General features: G+C 47.5%; 1 protein-coding gene across 1 annotated transcript in view; it reads right to left on the bottom strand.

Moving 5' to 3' along the window:
* The window catches only part of atp13a3 (ATPase 13A3), a 199,503-nt gene that overhangs the window by 31,417 nt on the left and 149,807 nt on the right, over positions 1-18,279 (bottom strand). The window contains 8 exon segments of the mRNA XM_072474301.1: positions 1,877-2,058; positions 3,216-3,393; positions 5,224-5,296; positions 5,411-5,507; positions 11,674-11,783; positions 11,864-11,906; positions 13,795-13,874; positions 13,966-14,094. Of these exon segments, the coding sequence (XP_072330402.1) occupies positions 1,877-2,058; positions 3,216-3,393; positions 5,224-5,296; positions 5,411-5,507; positions 11,674-11,783; positions 11,864-11,906; positions 13,795-13,874; positions 13,966-14,094 (892 nt within the window).

Genomic DNA, 18,279 nt, shown 5'->3' with positions numbered 1-18,279 from the left:
GTTTGGGGAGTTCTCGGGCTATAAGCTCAATGTAGGGAAGAGTGAGCTTTTTGTATTACAGGCAGGGGACCAAGAAAGAGGGATAGGGGACCTACCGCTGAGGAGGGCGACGGGGAGTTTTCGGTATCTGGGGATCCAGATAGCTAGGAGTTGGGGGGCCCTACACAAATTGAATCTGACGAGGTTGGTGGACCAAATGGAGGCGGACTTCAAAAGATGGGACATGTTGCCGCTTTCGTTGGCGGGTAGAGTGCAGTCGGTCAAAATGGTGGTCCTTCCGAGGTTTTTGTTTGTGTTTCAGTGCCTTCCCATCGTGATCACCAAGGGCTTTTTTAAGAGAGTAAGTAGGAGTATTATGGGGTTTGTGTGGGCGAATAAGACCCCAAGGGTAAGGAGAGGGTTCCTGGAATGCAGTAGGGACTGAGGAGGGTTGGCGCTGCCAAACCTAGGGAGCTACTACTGGGCAGCAGATGTGGCGATGATCCGCAAGTGGGTTATGGAGGGAGAGGGGGCGGCATGGAAGAGGATGGAGATGGCGTCCTGTAAAGGAACGAGCTTGGGGGCGTTGGTGACGGCACCGCTGCCGTTCTCGCCATCAAAGTATACCACGAGCCCGGTGGTGGCGGCAACGTTAAAGATCTGGGGCCAGTGGAGACGGCACAGGGGTGCAGTGGGAGCATCGGTGTGGTCCCCGATCAGGGGTAACCACCGGTTTGACCCGGGGAAGATGGATGGGGGTTCCAGGGCTGGCATCGGGCGGGGATTAGAAGAATGGGGGACCTGTTCATTGACGGGACATTTGCGAGCCTAGGGGCACTGGAGGAAAAGTTTGAGTTACCCCCGGGAAATGCATTTAGATATATGCAGGTGAGGGCTTTTGTGAGGCGACAGGTCAGGGAATTCCTGTTGCTCCCGGCACAAGAAATTCAAGACAGGGTGATCTCGGGTGTATGGGTCGGGGAGGGCAAGGTTTCGGCAATACACCAAGAGATGAAAGAAGAGGGGGAAGCCCGAGCAGAAGAGTTGAAGGGTAAATGGGAGGAGGAACTGGGGGAGGAGATCGAGGAAGGTTTGTGGGCTGATGCCCTAGGTAGGGTTAATTCCTCCTCCTCGTGTGCCAGGCTCAGCCTGATACAATTTAAGGTGGTTCACAGGGCTCACTTGATGGGGGCGAGGTTGAGTAGGTTCTTTGGGGTAGAGGACAGATGTGGAAGGTGTTCAGGGAGTCCGGCGAACCATGTCCACATGTTTTGGTCATGCCCGGCACTGGAGGGGTTCTGGAGAGGAGTGGCGGGAGCAATATCTCAGGTGGTGAAAGTCCGGGTCAAGCCAAGCTGGGGGCTAGCAATATTCGGAGTAGTGGATGAGCCGGGAGTGCAGGAGGCGAAAGAGGCCGGAATTCTGGCCATTGCGTCCCTAGTAGCCCGGCGAAGGATCTTGTTATTATGGAAGGAGGCGAAGCCCCCTAGCCTGGAGGCCTGGATAAACGACATGGCCGGGTTCATTAAGTTGGAGAGGATTAAGTTTGCCTTGAGAGGGTCTGCGCAGGGGTTTACAGGCGGTGGCAACCGTTCCTAGACTACCTCGGGGAGCGTAAGAGGAAGGCCGGTCAGCAGCAACAGTAACCCTGGGGGGAGGGGGGGAAACGAGATATTGTTTGAGGGGATGGATGAGCGGGAGATAACATAGAGGTTGGGGGAAACTGGCACGTGCGGGCAAGAGCCAGTGTATAAAGCTATGTAAATATACCATTTTGCCATGTATATATCTTGCTCAGTGCGATTTTGTTACGGGGGGGGGGGGGGGTTATTGTTTGTAAGGGGAAAAAATTGTGTTGTCAAAAAATCTGAATAAATATATTTTTTTAAAAACTTACAGTTTTTATAACCAGGTTGTCGAAATGGTTTTCCTTTACAAAACACAATGGCCACAATGAGGTATTGAAAGCACGAAATGAAAAACACAGTAATATTTTCATAGTTCCTAATATTCTTCTCATCGTAAGGATATGTATTATTGTTCTCCAGTGTTAGATTCAGTTTTGATGAACTGCAGGCACTGTAATAAAATTGTAAAAATATTAACTTCTATACCAAGCAGCTCAAAAAGGTGGTAAATACTGCATAATGTGAACCAACTATACATAATATTCTGACTTTCATGTTTTTTTGTTTTATTTTATAAATCTAGAATACCCAATTTTTTTTCCAATTAAGGGGCAATTTAGCATGGCCAATCCACCTACCCCGCACATCTTTGGGTTGTGGGGTTGTGACCCAAGCAGACACGGGGAGAATGTGCAAACTCCACACAGACATGACCCGAGGCCGGGATCGATTGATTTTTTTCTGATTCCTTAGCGAATGAATTTAGTAACTACGTGCCCCCATACAGACCAGAAAGGAGAAGGTTGATTTCCAAACAGTGTTGAGTAAACCAATGCAGAAACTATGGTAAGAAGTCTTACACCACCAGGTTAAAGTCCAACAGGTTTGTTTCAAACACTAGCTTTCGGAGCACTGCTCCTTCCTCAGGTGAAAGGTGAAACTATGGTGACAGTTGTTCTCGGTGTTCCTAGATTAGATGAGAAAATTCTGCGAATGATCGCACTCTTGATCATTATACAATGATATCAGATGGGTGTGCGCATAAACAATAAACAAGGACAGAATGGAGTTTGTCTATAGTGTGCCCACAGTAAAATGGTCTGCTGGTAATTATGGTGAAAACTCACATATAAAATGGTCATTTAGGCAAAACACCACAGGAGACTTGATGCCTTTGTGACTACAGTGTAGTTTCGGATCCTTACTACATAAATACATCACTTAGAGAAATGTTATTATTTTGTGGGATGTGGGCTTCGCTGTCTAGGGCAGCATTTGTACCCATCCTAATTGCCCTCAAGCTAAGTGGCTTGCTAGGCCATTTCAGAAAGCTGTTAAGTGTCAACCATATAGCTGTGGGTCTAGAATCACATACAGACCAGATCAGGAAAGGATGGTCAATTTCCACTCCGAAAGGACATTTGTGAACCAAATGGGTTTTTACAACAATCAATGATGGCTGTCACTGTCACCATTACTTCAGACCCATAACCACAGAGCTGGACCTCTCGATTAACAGTCAAGTGACATTTCCACAATTTGAAACCTTCACTCGCCCAGAATGTAATGGTTTTTATCCGTCCAGAATGTAATGGTTTTAGAACTTACTCTGAATTTGGTGTCCATACTTCATACCAGGTTTGCTGCTTCACCATAAGAAATCCTGTTGTCTGGAACACAGCACTGATAAAAATCTGGGACAGCACCGAACATATCAGTGAAGCAGAGATTAGGCCAGTTGGCGGTTTCTGTGGATCAAGCTCTTTCCACGCAGCATTCAAACTCACTAAATAAAACAGGAAAAATAATTAATTTTCCTCTACAGCTGTCACTGAAAGTGGAGCCTGTTTCAAATTCAGATCAGGGCACCCTTTAAAGAGAGCCCCCCAATCTCTGTGGAGGCGGCGTAGCTGGCTCTATCAGGCCCCACCCACCACAGTAACTGTGGAAACCATATCCCTACATTCTATGTGCACAGAGTGCCAGGGAACTGGAGAGAAAACTGTGCAGCTGGAGGGCTACACGCCAGTTTTCTTGCTGAAACCAGCACTCTGACAAATTATCTGAAGATTCCGACCTATGACAACAATTTCAAAGTCTACAATAAGTGGACCCTGAATTTCTTAAGGTCTCTGAAAGGTGTTTTAGTATTGAGTTGTAAATAGTTGTATTATAAACTATCCTTTAACTTCTACGATGAAAGAAGGTCGAGATCAAAGCTAACTGATTAGCATTTCCATTAGGTACATAGCTAATATATTTTCCATTGGCGATATGAAGAAGAGGGTAGATGAGGCCATTTTGAAATCAGGATAAGGGCTTCACCATAAATCCCAAAATCATCGCAGATAGCAGTTGCAGTTTTGTCTTGTGTGATCTGCAAACCAAAGAAGTAGACCAAGAGGTGGAAACAGCTGGCTTGCACCCGGAGCAAATAAAGTGATGCCTCTATTGTTCACCACACAGAAGGTAAGTGGAGCTCTCACTCAGATTGAGTACCTGGTTTCTGAGGAGTTAAAAGAGGCTGGAAGATTTGCCTTAGAGCCAAAAGAAGAAATCTGTAATGTGACTGTTTTAGGAACTACAAATGTGAAAAATGTGATGTGCGGAACCATTTATTTCTCTAGTTTAAGCATAAATTGCCTAAAAAAGAGAATTTTAGTCAATTGATTCAGAAAAAAGTTTTAAAATGTGGAATCTTGACATGTCATCCTTTCAGCTATTAACTGGAAGTTCAAATTAAAAGTTATTGGTCTCTCTACAGAGATCGTAACACACCCAAATACTTCTTAAACATTTCTTAGAGATGTGCTTCACCTCTACTATTCCATGCAAAAGTCCATTCAGCGCACTGTTTACTCTGTGTAGAATTTCCTTCTGATTTTAGTTTTAAATTTGCCTTTAACTAATTTGAATCTATGGTGTCTTACGCTTCTCTTGAAATTTAAATTAAGTCTTCACATTCACCTTTCCCATACAATTTGCTACCTTGTATACTTCTATTAGAATACCTTTCCTACTCTTCTTCAAATAATGCCATGGGATCCATCACTTTCACCCAACATGGCAGTTGAGGATCTCAATTTTTAACATCTCCGTCGAAAGATGGCAGCTCCAACAGAGCAGCGATCCCAGTGCAGCACTGAAGTCTCAGCCTAACCTTTTTGGTCTAGCGTCTAGAGTGGTACTTAAACTAGCAACATTCTGAATCAGACGTCAGAGTGCCACCACTACTGAGCTACTAAATGTGGATGGAAATCTAATTTAAATTGAAATGTGTCTTCCTAAAGAACTGCACTGACAGTTACATTATAATGTACACTGACGGTTTTCAGTTCAGAACTGTTGATAGCCATTTGTTCACCCATTTTACCAAAATCACAGCACAATATTTGAGTTTACCCTCATTAATAATGAAGCTGGTGAATAGCATACATCCATCAAAATACTCGTTGATCAGTGAAGACTTGATAGGCCGAAAGGCATTACAGGGATCCTAATTCAAACATTTTCTAAGTTCTGATCCATTTCCCCATACAACAAGCAACTTGAAGAAAGACCAATAGGAAGCATGTTTTGTGAAAACACATCTGTTCAACAGTTTTAGCATACTCACTAGTAAAGACAATGAACAGAATGATAGCCAAGTCGATGAAAAGAAACTGCAAATCTCCAAGATTACTAAGCATCTATAAAGGGATGGAGGGGGAAATTAAATAAAATTAAATTGAAAATTAAAGCACCCAGTCTTTAATTAATTAACTTAATGCTCAAACTTAACTTAAGCTAAACCAAATACTCACAGAATATAGTAAAGTAACACTCAGATACTGGATTATACTGTACAAGGCCATGAACTTGAATACACAGAATGATGTCATCAAAGCAGCCCGTCCTTCCCTGCTTGACATAATAAAAAACTTTATCTTCATCTAAATACAGTTAGCAAAATAAGTCATCTTAATTTGTTTTAGTTTAGTTTCAATTATGGTTCACTGCAAGTGAATACAGCCATTCATCACTAAATCAAATACAAGTAAAATCAATTTTATACTGGAATGTCATGTTAGAATTTCCTTCGTATTTTTTCAATGAGCAAATAATGCTTTGTAAAGTATACAGGGGTGGAGGACAGCATCATATTGGCATTTGTTAGCAGAAGCATTACTATATGAAACAAAGAAAAGTTCCTTGCTATGTGGTGTGACTCAGATCCAAATTTGTTTTCATTAAAGATAAAATAGATCAGAGTGAGGTGAGAAGACCAGTCTCAATGTGATGAGATGAGAGAGCTTAAATGTAAGCAGGGGCTTGTCGTAAATTGTGAACCCAAAATCAAATGACCGAACCTCAAAAATACTTCGAAAAAATTGCTTACCCTCAGATTATTAAAACTACAAAAGTCATTGATATTCTTCGCTCTTTATAAAACATTTTTAAAAAGCTGGAAAAGTATGTAAAAACTGAAGGGTCTGCGCCTGGCCACACAGCTTTAAGCAGGGGTTCCCAAGCTGGGTTTCACAGGGCCCCTCCAGGTCTTCCTCTAAATGTTCAGCTCCAAAAAGAGCCAAAGCCGCAGGGGCCCCCAAGAGGAGCCGACTTTGCAGGGGACCAAGAGCAACCAGGGCTATGAGGATGAAGCCACGTGGGCCCAGGAGTTGAGGCCGGGACCACAGAGACCCCGAGAAAAGACAGGGCTTTGGAGCCCCTGAGAGAAGCCAGGGCCACAGGAGCCCCAGAAAGGTGCCGGGGCCAAGAAGCCAAAGCCATGGCCTGAGAGGAGTTGAAGCCAGGGCCAGAGAGCAGTTGAAGCCGGGGCCCGAGAGGAGTTGAAGCCGGGGCCCGAGAGGAGTTGAAGCCGGGGCCCGAGAGGAGTTGAAGCCGGGGCCCGAGAGGAGTTGAAGCCGGGGCCCGAGAGGAGTTGAAGCCGGGGCCCGAGAGGACTTGAAGCCGGGGCCCGAGAGGACTTGAAGCCGGGGCCCGAGAGGACTTGAAGCCGGGGCCCGAGAGGACTTGAAGCCGGGGCCCGAGAGGACTTGAAGCCGGGGCCCGAGAGGACTTGAAGCCGGGGCCCGAGAGGACTTGAAGCCGGGGCCCGAGAGGACTTGAAGCCGGGGCCCGAGAGGACTTGAAGCCGGGGCCCGAGAGGAGTTGAAACCGGGGCCCGAGAGGTGTTGAATCCGGGACCCGAGAGGTGTTGAATCTAGGGACGGAGAGGAGTTGAAGCCGGGGCTGGAGAATCGTTGAAGCCGTTGACAGGGAGGAGTTGAAACCAGGGCCCGAGGGGAATTGAAGCCGATGCCCGAGAGGAGTTGAAGCCAGGGCCCGAGAGGAGTTGAAGCTGGGGTCCGAGAGGACTTGAAGCCGGGGCCCGAGAGGACTTGAAGCCGGGGCCCGAGTGGAGTTGAAGCCGGGGCCCGAGAGGAGTTGAAGCCGGGGCCCGAGAGGTGTTGAATCCGGGGCCCGAGAGGAGTTGAAGCCGGGGGCCCGAGAGGAGTTGAAGCCGGGGCCCGAGAGGAGTTGAAGCCATGGCCCGAGAGGAGTTGAAGCCGGGGCCCGAGAGGTGTTGACTCCGGGGACGGAGAGGAGTTGAAGCCGGGGCTGGAGAATCGTTGAAGCCGTTGCCGGAGAGGAGTTGAAACCGGGGCCCGAGAGGAATTGAAGCCGATGCCCGAGAGGAGTTGAAGCCGGGGCCCGAGAAGTTGAAGCCAGGGCCCAAGAGGAGTTGAAGCCAGGGTCCGAGAGGAGTTGAAGCCAGGGTCAGAGAGGTGCTGAAGTCAGGGCCCGAGCGGAGTTGAAGCCAGGGCCCAAGAGGATCTGAAGCCAGGGCCCCGAGAAAAGTTGAAGCTGGGGCCTCGAGTGTGAGGGATGGCCCCGAGAGGAGTTGAAGCCGGGGCTCGAGAGGAGTTGAAGTCAGGGCCCGAGAGGAGTTGAAGTCAGGGCCCGAGAAGAGTTGAAGCTGGGGCCTCGGGTGTGGGGGGGGGCGGCATCAAGAGGAGTTGATGCCGGGGCCCGAGAGGAGTTGAAGCCCAGGCCCGAGAGGAGTTGAAGCCGGGGTCTCGGGTGTGGGGGTGGGCCCGAGAGGAGTTGAAGCCGGGGCCCGAGTGGAGTTGAAGCCGGGTCCCGAGTGGAGTTGAAGCCGGGGCCCGAGAGGAGTTGAAGCCGGGGGCCCGAGAGGAGTTGAAGCCGGGGCCTTGAGAGGAGTTGAAGCCGGGGCCCCGAGTGGAGTTGAAGCCGGGTCCCGAGTGGAGTTGAAGCCGGGGCCCGAGAAGAGTTGAAGCCGGGGGCCCGAGAGGAGTTGAAGCCGGGGCCTTGAGAGGAGTTGAAGCCGGGGCCCCGAGTGGAGTTGAAGCCGGGGCCCGAGTGGAGTTGAAGCCGGGGCCTGAGTGGAGTTGAAGCCGGGGTCCGAGTGGAGTTGAAGCCGGGGCCTGAGTGGAGTTGAAGCCGGGGCCCGAGTGGAGTTGAAACCGGGGGCCCGAGAGGAGTTGAAGCCGGGGGCCCGAGAGGAGTTGAAGCCGGGGGCCCCGAGGGGAGTTGAAGCCGGGGGCCCGAGAGGAGTTGAAGCTGGGGCTGGAGAGGCGCTGAGGCCTGGGCCCGAGAGGAGTTGAAGCCAGGGCCCGAGAGCAGTTGAAGCCAGGGCCCGAGAGAAGTTGAAGCCAGGGCCCGAGAGAAGTTGAAGCCAGGGCCCGAGAGAAGTTGAAGCCAAGGTCCGAGAAGTTGAAGCCAGGGCCCAAGAGGAGTTGAAGCCAGGGTCCGAGAGGAGTTGAAGCCAGGGTCAGAGAGGTGCTGAAGTCAGGGCCCGAGCGGAGTTGAAGCCAGGGCCCAAGAGGATCTGAAGCCAGGGCCCCGAGAAAAGTTGAAGCTGGGGCCTCGAGTGTGAGGGATGGCCCCGAGAGGAGTTGAAGCCGGGGCTCGAGAGGAGTTGAAGTCAGGGCCCGAGAGGAGTTGAAGTCAGGGCCCGAGAAGAGTTGAAGCTGGGGCCTCGGGTGTGGGGGGGGCGGCATCAAGAGGAGTTGATGCCGGGGCCCGAGAGGAGTTGAAGCCCAGGCCCGAGAGGAGTTGAAGCCGGGGTCTCGGGTGTGGGCCCGAGAGGAGCTGAAGTCTCGGGTGCCCCGCAGTGAGTGTAAGTGTGAGTGAGTGTGTATGGATGTGTGTGAGAATGTAGATTGAATTGGATTTGATTTTTTTTCATGTGTACCGAAACACAGTGAAAAGTATTGTTCTGCGTACAGTCCAGACAGATCGTTCTCTGCATGAAAAAACATAGGATATACATAAATACACAATATATAGAATACACAGGGGCGAATTCTCCGCCGTCGGGATTCACCGTTTTGACGGCATGGGGCTGCCTCACAATGTGAAACCCAATTGACCAGCTGCCGATACTCAACCCGACGGCGTGCCGCACCAGAATTCTGGTGTGGCGGTCCGGAGAAACCCGCTTGATCAGGGAGAAACTCTCCAGGGCCCCAAAAAGTGACTAAATGTGGTTAGATAGCGATAGGGAACTCGTCAACAGAGCTGGGGAGAAACTCCCAGTAAAACCCGCCACAAATTACACTAAAAGCTTTTCGGTTAGATTGCACACACAATTTCTTGGATGAGAGCCTAAACTGAGGCCTCAGTTGCCCCCTTAGGGGAACATAAAAGATATGAATACATTACTTTGAAGAAGAGTAGGAGAGCTATCCCTGGTGTGTTGGCCAATATTTATCCCTTAATCAAAATCACAATAACAGAATATCTGCTTCATTATCACAATGAAGACAGTAAACAGTAACCTAAAAGGAGTCAGAATGGGACAAACCTGCTTTTTTAATATTTATTATTTTCATGGGTTTTGGCATTGCTAGGGTTAGGCCAAGATTTGTTGCCCATCCTCAATTGGCCTTGAGAAAGTGGGTAAACCGCCTTCTTGAACCACTCAGGCCAGCAGTCCATGTGGTGTAGCTAGCTCACAATTTGTAGTAAAGCAGTTCCAGGATTTTGACCTTGAATGACACTGCCAAGCTCGCATGAGCATTGACTGGGTGCCAGTGCAAGGATGCCAAAGTGCCAGGGTGGCACAGCCAAGGATCAGGAGCAAAGTGGACCTTGCCCATGAAAGGAAGGTTGAGGGGGGGGGGGGGGGGTTGAAGGGTAGTGGTGTGCAGGGCAGGTAATTTGGGGCCTCAGGAAGGTTGGGAGGTGACAGGAGCGGGTCCTGGAAGGAAGGGGATGCTGTAAGGGGCTTGAAGGGGCCAGAAGAGCCCCCCCCCCCTAACCAGGGACCCCATAACAGGGTGTCCTCACTTGGGTGAGGGGAATGAGTGCCCATGTGTGTAGGGGTGACATTGCCCATTAGTGGGGGGTGTGGGGGACCAACAAGCTCATTTAGAGATTGGGCCACCCTTTCAAAATGTCACTTTGTTGGGCCCTGGGACTTCCTCACCAGTTTAGCCCACACTTCAAATTTTTTTCAGCACTGGGGAGCTGAACTCAGAGATTGGGCCACTATTTTGAAATGGTGTCCCCCCCCACACTCCCCACCCATGGGCAATGTCACCCACAACACACATGGACACTACCCCACACCCCACTAAGTGAGGACACCCCGCTATGGAGTCCCTAGGGCCCCCCTCTTCAGGCCCCACCACGTTCCCTCCCAGGGCCCCCACCCATCACCCCTAACCTCCCAGAGGCCCCTACCTATCTACCATGCACACACCCCATCTTTCATACCCCCCCTCCACCCTCCTTTCATGGGCATAGCCCCCCTCTGCCCCTGCTCCTTGGAAGTGCCACCCTGCCACTCAGGAACCCTTGCACTGCCACCCTGGTGCCTGAGCAGTCCTGCCAGCTAAGCAGTGCCAGCCAGGGTGGCAGTGACAATGTGCCAGCTGGACAGTGCCAAAGTACCCATGTTCCAGGGGGAGGGCCAGGGTACCACCCTGCACTGATCCTGACCACGCAGGGGTCTCCAAAAGCCTGGGAGACCATCTGGATGCCATTCCGCCTGGTCCATGTTTGTGTGGACCAGTGCTGAACAGCGCCTGGCTGCAGCCTTGTTTGGGAGGCCGGTAGATCCTAGGAGGCTTGTGGATTCCTGGATAAGTTCGCCGAAGCCGGTTTAAAACCGACTTAGGCGAGCCCCATTTGGTCACACCTCTCTTGGGCGTGCTTCTGACTCCGACGCCTCCTGTGATCCACTCGTCCCGCGAGGCGTCAAGGCTGCCGGGAAACCCGCGGGAGGTCTCTGCTGGCATTCATAGGCCGCACCGTGCTTGAGCGAGAGCGTAGCGTGGCTGGTGGATCGCACCCTATGTATCAGGATGCAGCATGGAATGAAGTTTTCCAAAGATTAGTGTTGGATTGCTGCTGTTTTCCATTTACATTAACAACTTTGATTCAGGAACTGAATGTAAAGTGGTTCAATTTGCAAACTCGAAAAGTTAGCCAATTCTAAAAAAGTACTTATGAACAAAATTAATTGGATAAAATGTGTGGGTGGACAAAATGACTAATGGAACTCAGTAGGAGCACAGAACAGTCCATACATAGGAAGAAAAAATGTGCAACATAAGTATTCCATGGATTGTGTCAAAATAGCTAAGAATGAAGGAGAGATCAACATATTTTAGTAGATTTGTTGCTTAACATATCCATGTAACAGCAATCAACAAAGCAAACAGAATGTTAAACCTTATCGATAAAACAGCAGTGTAGATGTTTTTTTTAAAAATTCATTTATGAGGGCAGGTCAGTGACAATACCACTTCGCCACTGCCTCCACATGATACATAAAAGCCAAACGGCTTTCTTATCTTTATCAAGAGACATGATAAATGAAAAAGTACAGATAAAATACAGGATGAAGAAATAAATTAAAAAATTATAGATAACACAGAGAGAAGTAGGCTATTTGGTTTTAGCAGTGAGTACAGAATTCTAAGAAATAATTACAAAATTCACATGTTTAAAACAAGATTAGAAGATATGTGGCACACACTACCAAAACAATTGGCGTCATTATTTCACTATGATTAGATATTCTGAAGCTCTAATGTTTAAATAAATAAGTTACCTGATGAGGTTTGGTACACATGCAATATTTGGAGTCTTTGATGTGAATGGCGATGCAACTGAAGCTTCCAATTCAGACAATGAGATGCCACCATGCGCTCGTTTTAGTGCCTGTAAATCACACATTTGTATTTTATACATTGTCAAAACAGGTAGGAATGTTGGCAATCCAAAAATAAATAAACACTTACGCCACAGTCATTGGCACCATCTCCACACATTCCTACGTAATAACTGTCAGAAGAACAAGCAAGAGATTAAATGTTACTCTTCAATGAGCAAACTACAAAACCTTTACACCTCAAGTGTAGCACTGATAATCCTTAGACAAATACACTACAAACTTTTAAATTGTTGCTAACTTTTTCTAATTTGGTAATAAGCTTTTGATTGCATCCAAATTATTTAAAAGGTTTCCTGAAACAGAGGATTCTAAAAGGAAGCACTTTCACCTCTGAATGACATGGTTCTGGGTTCAAGTCCTACTCCAGAGCTAGAGTACAAAAATAAAGGGTGACATTCAGTTCAGTACGGAAATCAAAGCCCCGTCTGCCTGCTATGGTCAACATAAAAGATACCATGGCATTATTTTTAAAGAAGAGCAGGAGAGTTACACCTGGTGTACTGATCAATACTTATCCTTCAATCAACAACACAGAACAGATTACGTGGTCATTATTACATTGTGGTTTGTGAGGTTGCTGTTAGTGAATTGGCTACCATGCTTCCTACATTACAACAGCTCATTGCTCTTCAATATGCTTCACTGGTTATAAAGCATTTAGAATGTTTGATGGTAAAAGGCAGCACGGTGGCGCAGTGGTTAACACTGCTGCCTCACGGCGCTGTGTCACTGTCCGTGTGGAGTTTACACATTCTGCCCGTGTCTGCGTGGGTCTCACACCCACAACCCAAAGATGTGCACGGTAGGTGGATTGGCCACACTAAATTGCCTCTTAATTGGGAAAAAGAAGAATTGGATACTCTAAATTAAGAAAAAAATAATGTTTGATGGTCCTTAAAATTGTTACAAAAATGGGAGTCTTTTGTTTTTGGGTGTGATCTATCGGCCACGCCGCGCCCGACCGGGATGCAACCTGGCAACCCGGGCGGTAGATGCTGGGTGAGGCCTCCCGCGGGCTTCCCGGCAGCCACTGGCGGTGCAACCAGATTCACGCCCACAATGGGCGTCACCAAATCGTGCGCACTTAAGTAGGTTTTAAACCTACTTAAGCATAATCACCCAGGATCTACCGGCCTCCCAGCATTTAATGGCCTCCCCAGGGACCAGGCGGAACCGCACCTGAGGGGTCACTCAGGCCATTAGATGCCCCAGGTGACCATGGATAGTGCAGAGTGCCCCCCTCCCCTACCCCTGGAATGCAGGCACCGTGGCTAGCAGGAGCACTCCCAGGGTACCAGTGGCAGATTTCCCAGGTGCCAAGAGGGTCAGGGCCTGGGTGGTGGGGGGGGCTTGCCCATGAAAGGAGGGTGAAGGGTGGGGAGATGTAGGTTGGGTATGAAGGGGCATCATAGGTGGAAGGGGGGGGCGGGCCCAAAGGGGTTTGGGAAGATCTGAAAAGGGAGAGTACTCAACGACCCCACAGTAAGGTGTCCTCAATTGGGGGGGGGGGGGGGGGGGGGGCATACCGCTCATATGTGTGTGGTGTGTGGGTGACATTGCCCATGGATGGGATTGGGGGGGGGGGGGAACCCACAAGCTCACTTAGAGACCAGGGCACCCTTTCAAAATGGCTGCCCGATCTCGAGTAGCCAGTCTGGCCAATAGGTTCAGCTCCCCAGTGATGAAACTAAGTGTGGCCTAAACCCCAGGGCCCAAACAAAGTGACTAAGTGTGGTTAGATAGCGGTGGGGAATGTGCCGACAGAGCCGATGGGGAACTACAAGCAAAACCTGTCACTAATGACACTTAGAAATGTTTCCGTTACACCACGCCCATAATTATTTTTGTAGTTGTGCTCATAGAATAACAAAATTAAGTTAGCCAACAAGTTTAGCTTGGAAATTTAATGTGGTTGTATTAAATGTACATTGAGTTGTTATAGTATTTCTCCCATCTATCTCATATTTTCTAATTTGAAAATAGTCATTCAGTACTTACTCTACATTTTGAAATTCTTCTACCAGCTGTGTTTTTTGATCAGGAGCCATGCGAGCAAATACTGTGCCATTTAGTACCAACTGAGATGAACAGAAGAACATTTTAGTTGCGTTTTGGCAGGAATATCTGTAGCCAAAGTTATTCAGAAAACATCAGATGTCAATTACTGACTTTTGAAAGCAGATCCTGAAAATGTTCAGTTATAATAGAAAAGGATTTGCCGTCCATTGCAAAGTGGTAATGGTTCATCTGATGGAGACCATCTCCAGAGCCTTCATTTTCTACTTTGATATTGATAACCTGGAAAAGGAAAGTAATACAAAAGCAACATCAATTTAACACCCTAGTTCCATTTAAATAAAACATACAATAATATATTTACCTACTCTACAGTATTAATAAAGCAATTCCAGCATATTAGTCAGGAGACCACGTGGGCCATCATGTCTTTTAAAAAATTCATGCATGAGATGTGAGCATTGCTGCCGAGGCCAGCATTTATTGCCCATCCCTAATTGCCCTCAAGAAGGTGGTGGTGAGTTGCCTTCTTGAACCGCTGCAGTCCATGTGTTTGAGCTCATACTTACTCTTTAATTGGAGCCACCCATATTGATTCCATAACACTTCTGCTTGCCCATTTCCTTTCACATTCTTCCATTTGAAATATTTATCCAATTTCCTTTTGAGCAATATTGTAGCCATTTCTGATGATAAACATTCCGTGGTCCAATAACTGCTAAGTGGCAAGTTTTCTTCAATCAAGGAAGAATTACTCTTTTCCTTTTAAAAACTCATTATGCTAGAAAACTCCATTTGATTACCCCTTATCTCCTGCTTGTTGCCAGAAAGGCTCAATTAATAACTATAAGTTATTTTTCCAGTGTCAATGCAACTCAGGAAATTGCTACTCGTCACCATGTCTGCATTGGTTCTTTGCCAGTGCAGCCCAAAATTAATCACACTAACCCATATCTCTTCATTATTCGATTATTTTGTGCTTCAAACTTTATCCCATTTTTCCTTGCAAGATACAAAAGTTATCCCAAGCATTCACTGTTATTATGCAGAACGTTTTCTTTCTAATCCATCTCTTCATTACCCTGTATTATTTTGTGCTTCCCTCATCATTCATTCCTGAAAGAAAGGAAATACTCTTTCCTTATTCACAATGAAGGTTATTCATTATTTGAAAACCTCTTTTAAACTCTTCATTTAAGAACGACAAACATAGGAAATAGGAGCAGGATTAGACCAAAAAGCCCTTCAATCCTGTTCCGCCATTTGAAATGATCATGATTGATCCTTGGCAACAACTCAACATTCCTGTCTGTTCACCATATCCCTCGATTCCCAGAGACCCCAAAGATCTGCTGATCCCAGTCTTAAATATAGTCAACAAAGGAACATCCACAATCCTTTGGGATTGAGAATTCAAATGGTCCTTTGGTAATACTGAACTTAAGTATTGCTGAAGAGACATACTTTTGTCTTGCACTAATCAGGGCACTTCGCAAGAATACCAATATAAAGGGAAAACAATCATTTATACTCTATGGGAAGAGAGTGTTGATTGGTTGGCAAGTGGACTCCAATTCCAAAAAGTCAGAAACCTTTCTCTGAAGAAATGTCTCCTTAAACCTGTTTTATAACCTCAACCCCTTATCCTGAGCCTGTACTCCTCATGTTCTAGATTCCCCAGAGAAGAGAAACAATCTCTGTGTCTAAACCTTCAAACCCGTTCAGAATCCTGTATGTTTCAATGAGATAAACTCCAGTGAGTAAAGGCCCATTTTACTCGGCGTCTCATCATAGGGCAACTCTTTTGTCTCAGGGAGCAATTTAATGAACCTTCGCTACATTGCTTCCCAACATGCATGGATATCTTTCCTTAAACATGGAGACCAAAACTGCACATAGTACCCCAACTGTGGTCTCACTAAAGTCCTTCCAACTATAGCAAGACTTCCTTATTCTTGTATTCCAATCACCTTGCCGTAAAGACTAATTTGCTATTTGCCTTCCTAATTGCTTACTGTACCTGCATGTGAACTTGCTGTTCCTTGTCTGGGTTTAAAAAAAAATTTTTTTATTTTTTATTTTTTTATAAAGAGTACCCAATTCATTTTTTCCAATGATGGGGCAATTTAGCGTGGCCAATCCACGTACCCTGCACATCTTTGTGTTGTGGGGGCGAAACCCACGCAAACACGGGGAGAATGTGCAAACTCCACTCGGACAGTGACCTAGAGCCGGGATTGAACAAGGACCTCGGCACTGTGAAGCAGCAGTGCTATACAGCCGTGCAGGCCTTTCCTTGTCTGGGTTAACCCCAGTCCTTCTGAACATCCACATTTATAAGTTCATACCTTTTTAAAAAGAAAATATTCTGCATTTTTGATTTTACTACCCAAGTGAATCACCTCACAATTCCCCACATTATACTCCAGTTGCCAATTTGTTGCCCATTCACTCCGCTTGTCTATATTTCTTTGCGGCACTAGTAGGAGAAACTAGAACCCAAGGGCACAGCGTCAGACTGAAAGGAAGATCCTTTAAAACTGAGATGAGGTGGAAGTTCTGCAGCCAGAGGGTGGTGAATCTGTGGAACTCATTACCGCAGAAGGCTGTGGAGGCCAAGTCACTGAATGTCTTTAAGACAGAGATAGAAAGGTTCTTGATTAATAAAGATGTGGAGATGCCGGCGTTGGACTGGGGTTAATAAAGGGATCAGGGATTATGGGGAGAGACAGGAGAATGCGGATGAGAAACATATCAACCATGATTGAATGGCAGAGCAGACTCGATGGGCCAAATGGCTAAATTCTGTTCCTATGTCTAATGGTCGTATCGTCATATCTCGCAGTGGAAGCATGGACCCCAGTTCGGAATGCTCACGTGGCATCATCAAGGTAGAGCAACACACTGATGAGGTCATGGTGCACCTTTGTCTTGGATGTCAGGCGAGCAGGGCTGAACAGCTTGCTGTCGGTTCTGGTACGCTGGTAGACATAGACATAGAATTTACAGCGCAGAAGGAGGCTATTTGGCCCATCAAGTCTGCACCAGCCCTTGGAAAGAGCACCCCACATAAGCCCACACCTCCGCCTCATATCCATAACCCAGCAACCCCACTCAACCCCTTTGGACACTAAGGGTAACTTAGCATGGCCAATCCACCTAACCTGCACATCTTTGGACTGTGGGAGGAAACCGGAGCTACTGGAGGGAACCCATGCAGACACAAGGAGAACGTGCAGACTTCGCAGACAGTGACTCAAGCCGGGAATTGAACCTGGGGCCCTGGAGCTGTGAAGTGCCAAATGTAGCCCTGGGGGTTGGGGGTCGGTCAATGATTGTGGGGAACAGGGTGTGTGTCATGGGAGAAGTAAAGGTGTTAGACTTGACGTGGAAGGTAACAACAACCATGGCTGCTTGCAAAGGCTTGAGGTGAAGATCTCGACATACTGCAAGGGAGTTGGGCAGAGATCCAGATGCTGGACAATTGAAGGGGAACCCCTACATATAGTATCTACAGGGCAGCACGGTGGCACGTGGATTATCCCTGTTGCCTCATGGCGCCGAGGTCCCAGGTTCGATCCTGATTCTGGGTCACTGTCCGTATGGATTGGATTGGATTGGATTTGTTTATTGTCACGTGTACCGAGGTACAGTGAAAAGTATTTTTCTGCGAGCAGCTCAACAGATCATTAAGTACATGAAATGAAAAGGAAATAAAAGAAAATACATAATAGGGCAACACAAGCTACACAATGTAACTGCATAAGCACCGGCATCGGATGAAGCATACAGGGGTGTAGTGTTAATAAGGTCAGTCCATAAGAGGGTAGTTTAGGAGTCTGGTAACAGCAGGAAAGAAGCTGTTTTTGAGTCTGTTTGTGCATGTTATCAGGCTTCTTTATCTCCTGCCCGATGGAAGAAGTTGGAAGAGTGAGTAAGCCGGGTGGGAGGGGTCTTTGATTATGCTGCCCGCTTTCCCCAGGCAGCGGGAGGTGTAGATGGAGTCAATGGATGGGAGGCAGGTTTGTGTGATGGACTGGGCTGTGTTCACGACTCTCTGAAGTTTCTTGCGGTCCTGGGCCGAGCAGTTGCCATACCAGGCTGTGATGCAGCCAGATAAGATGCTTTCTATGGTGCATCTGTAAAAGTTGGTAAGAGTTAATGTGGACATGCCGAATTTCCTTAGTTTCCTGAGGAATTATAGGCGCTGTTGTGCTTTCTTGGTGGTAGCGGCGACATAGGTGAACCAGGACAGATTTTTGGTGATGTGCACCCCATGGAATTTGAAAATGCTAATCATCTCCACCTTGGCCCCATTGATGCTGACAGGGGTGTGTACAGTACTTTGCTTCCTGAAGTCAATGACCAGCTCTTTAGTTTTGCTGGCATTGAGGGAGAGATTGTTGTCGCTGCTCCACTCCACTAGGTTCTCTTCTCCATCCTGCATTCTGACTCGTCGCCATCCCC

The sequence above is a fragment of the Scyliorhinus torazame genome, chromosome 14 (assembly GCF_047496885.1).
Source record: "Scyliorhinus torazame isolate Kashiwa2021f chromosome 14, sScyTor2.1, whole genome shotgun sequence".
Lineage (NCBI taxonomy): Eukaryota > Metazoa > Chordata > Chondrichthyes > Carcharhiniformes > Scyliorhinidae > Scyliorhinus > Scyliorhinus torazame.
The sequence above is the reverse complement of the archived record's forward strand: the minus strand, read 5'-3'. Positions and strand labels throughout refer to the sequence as shown.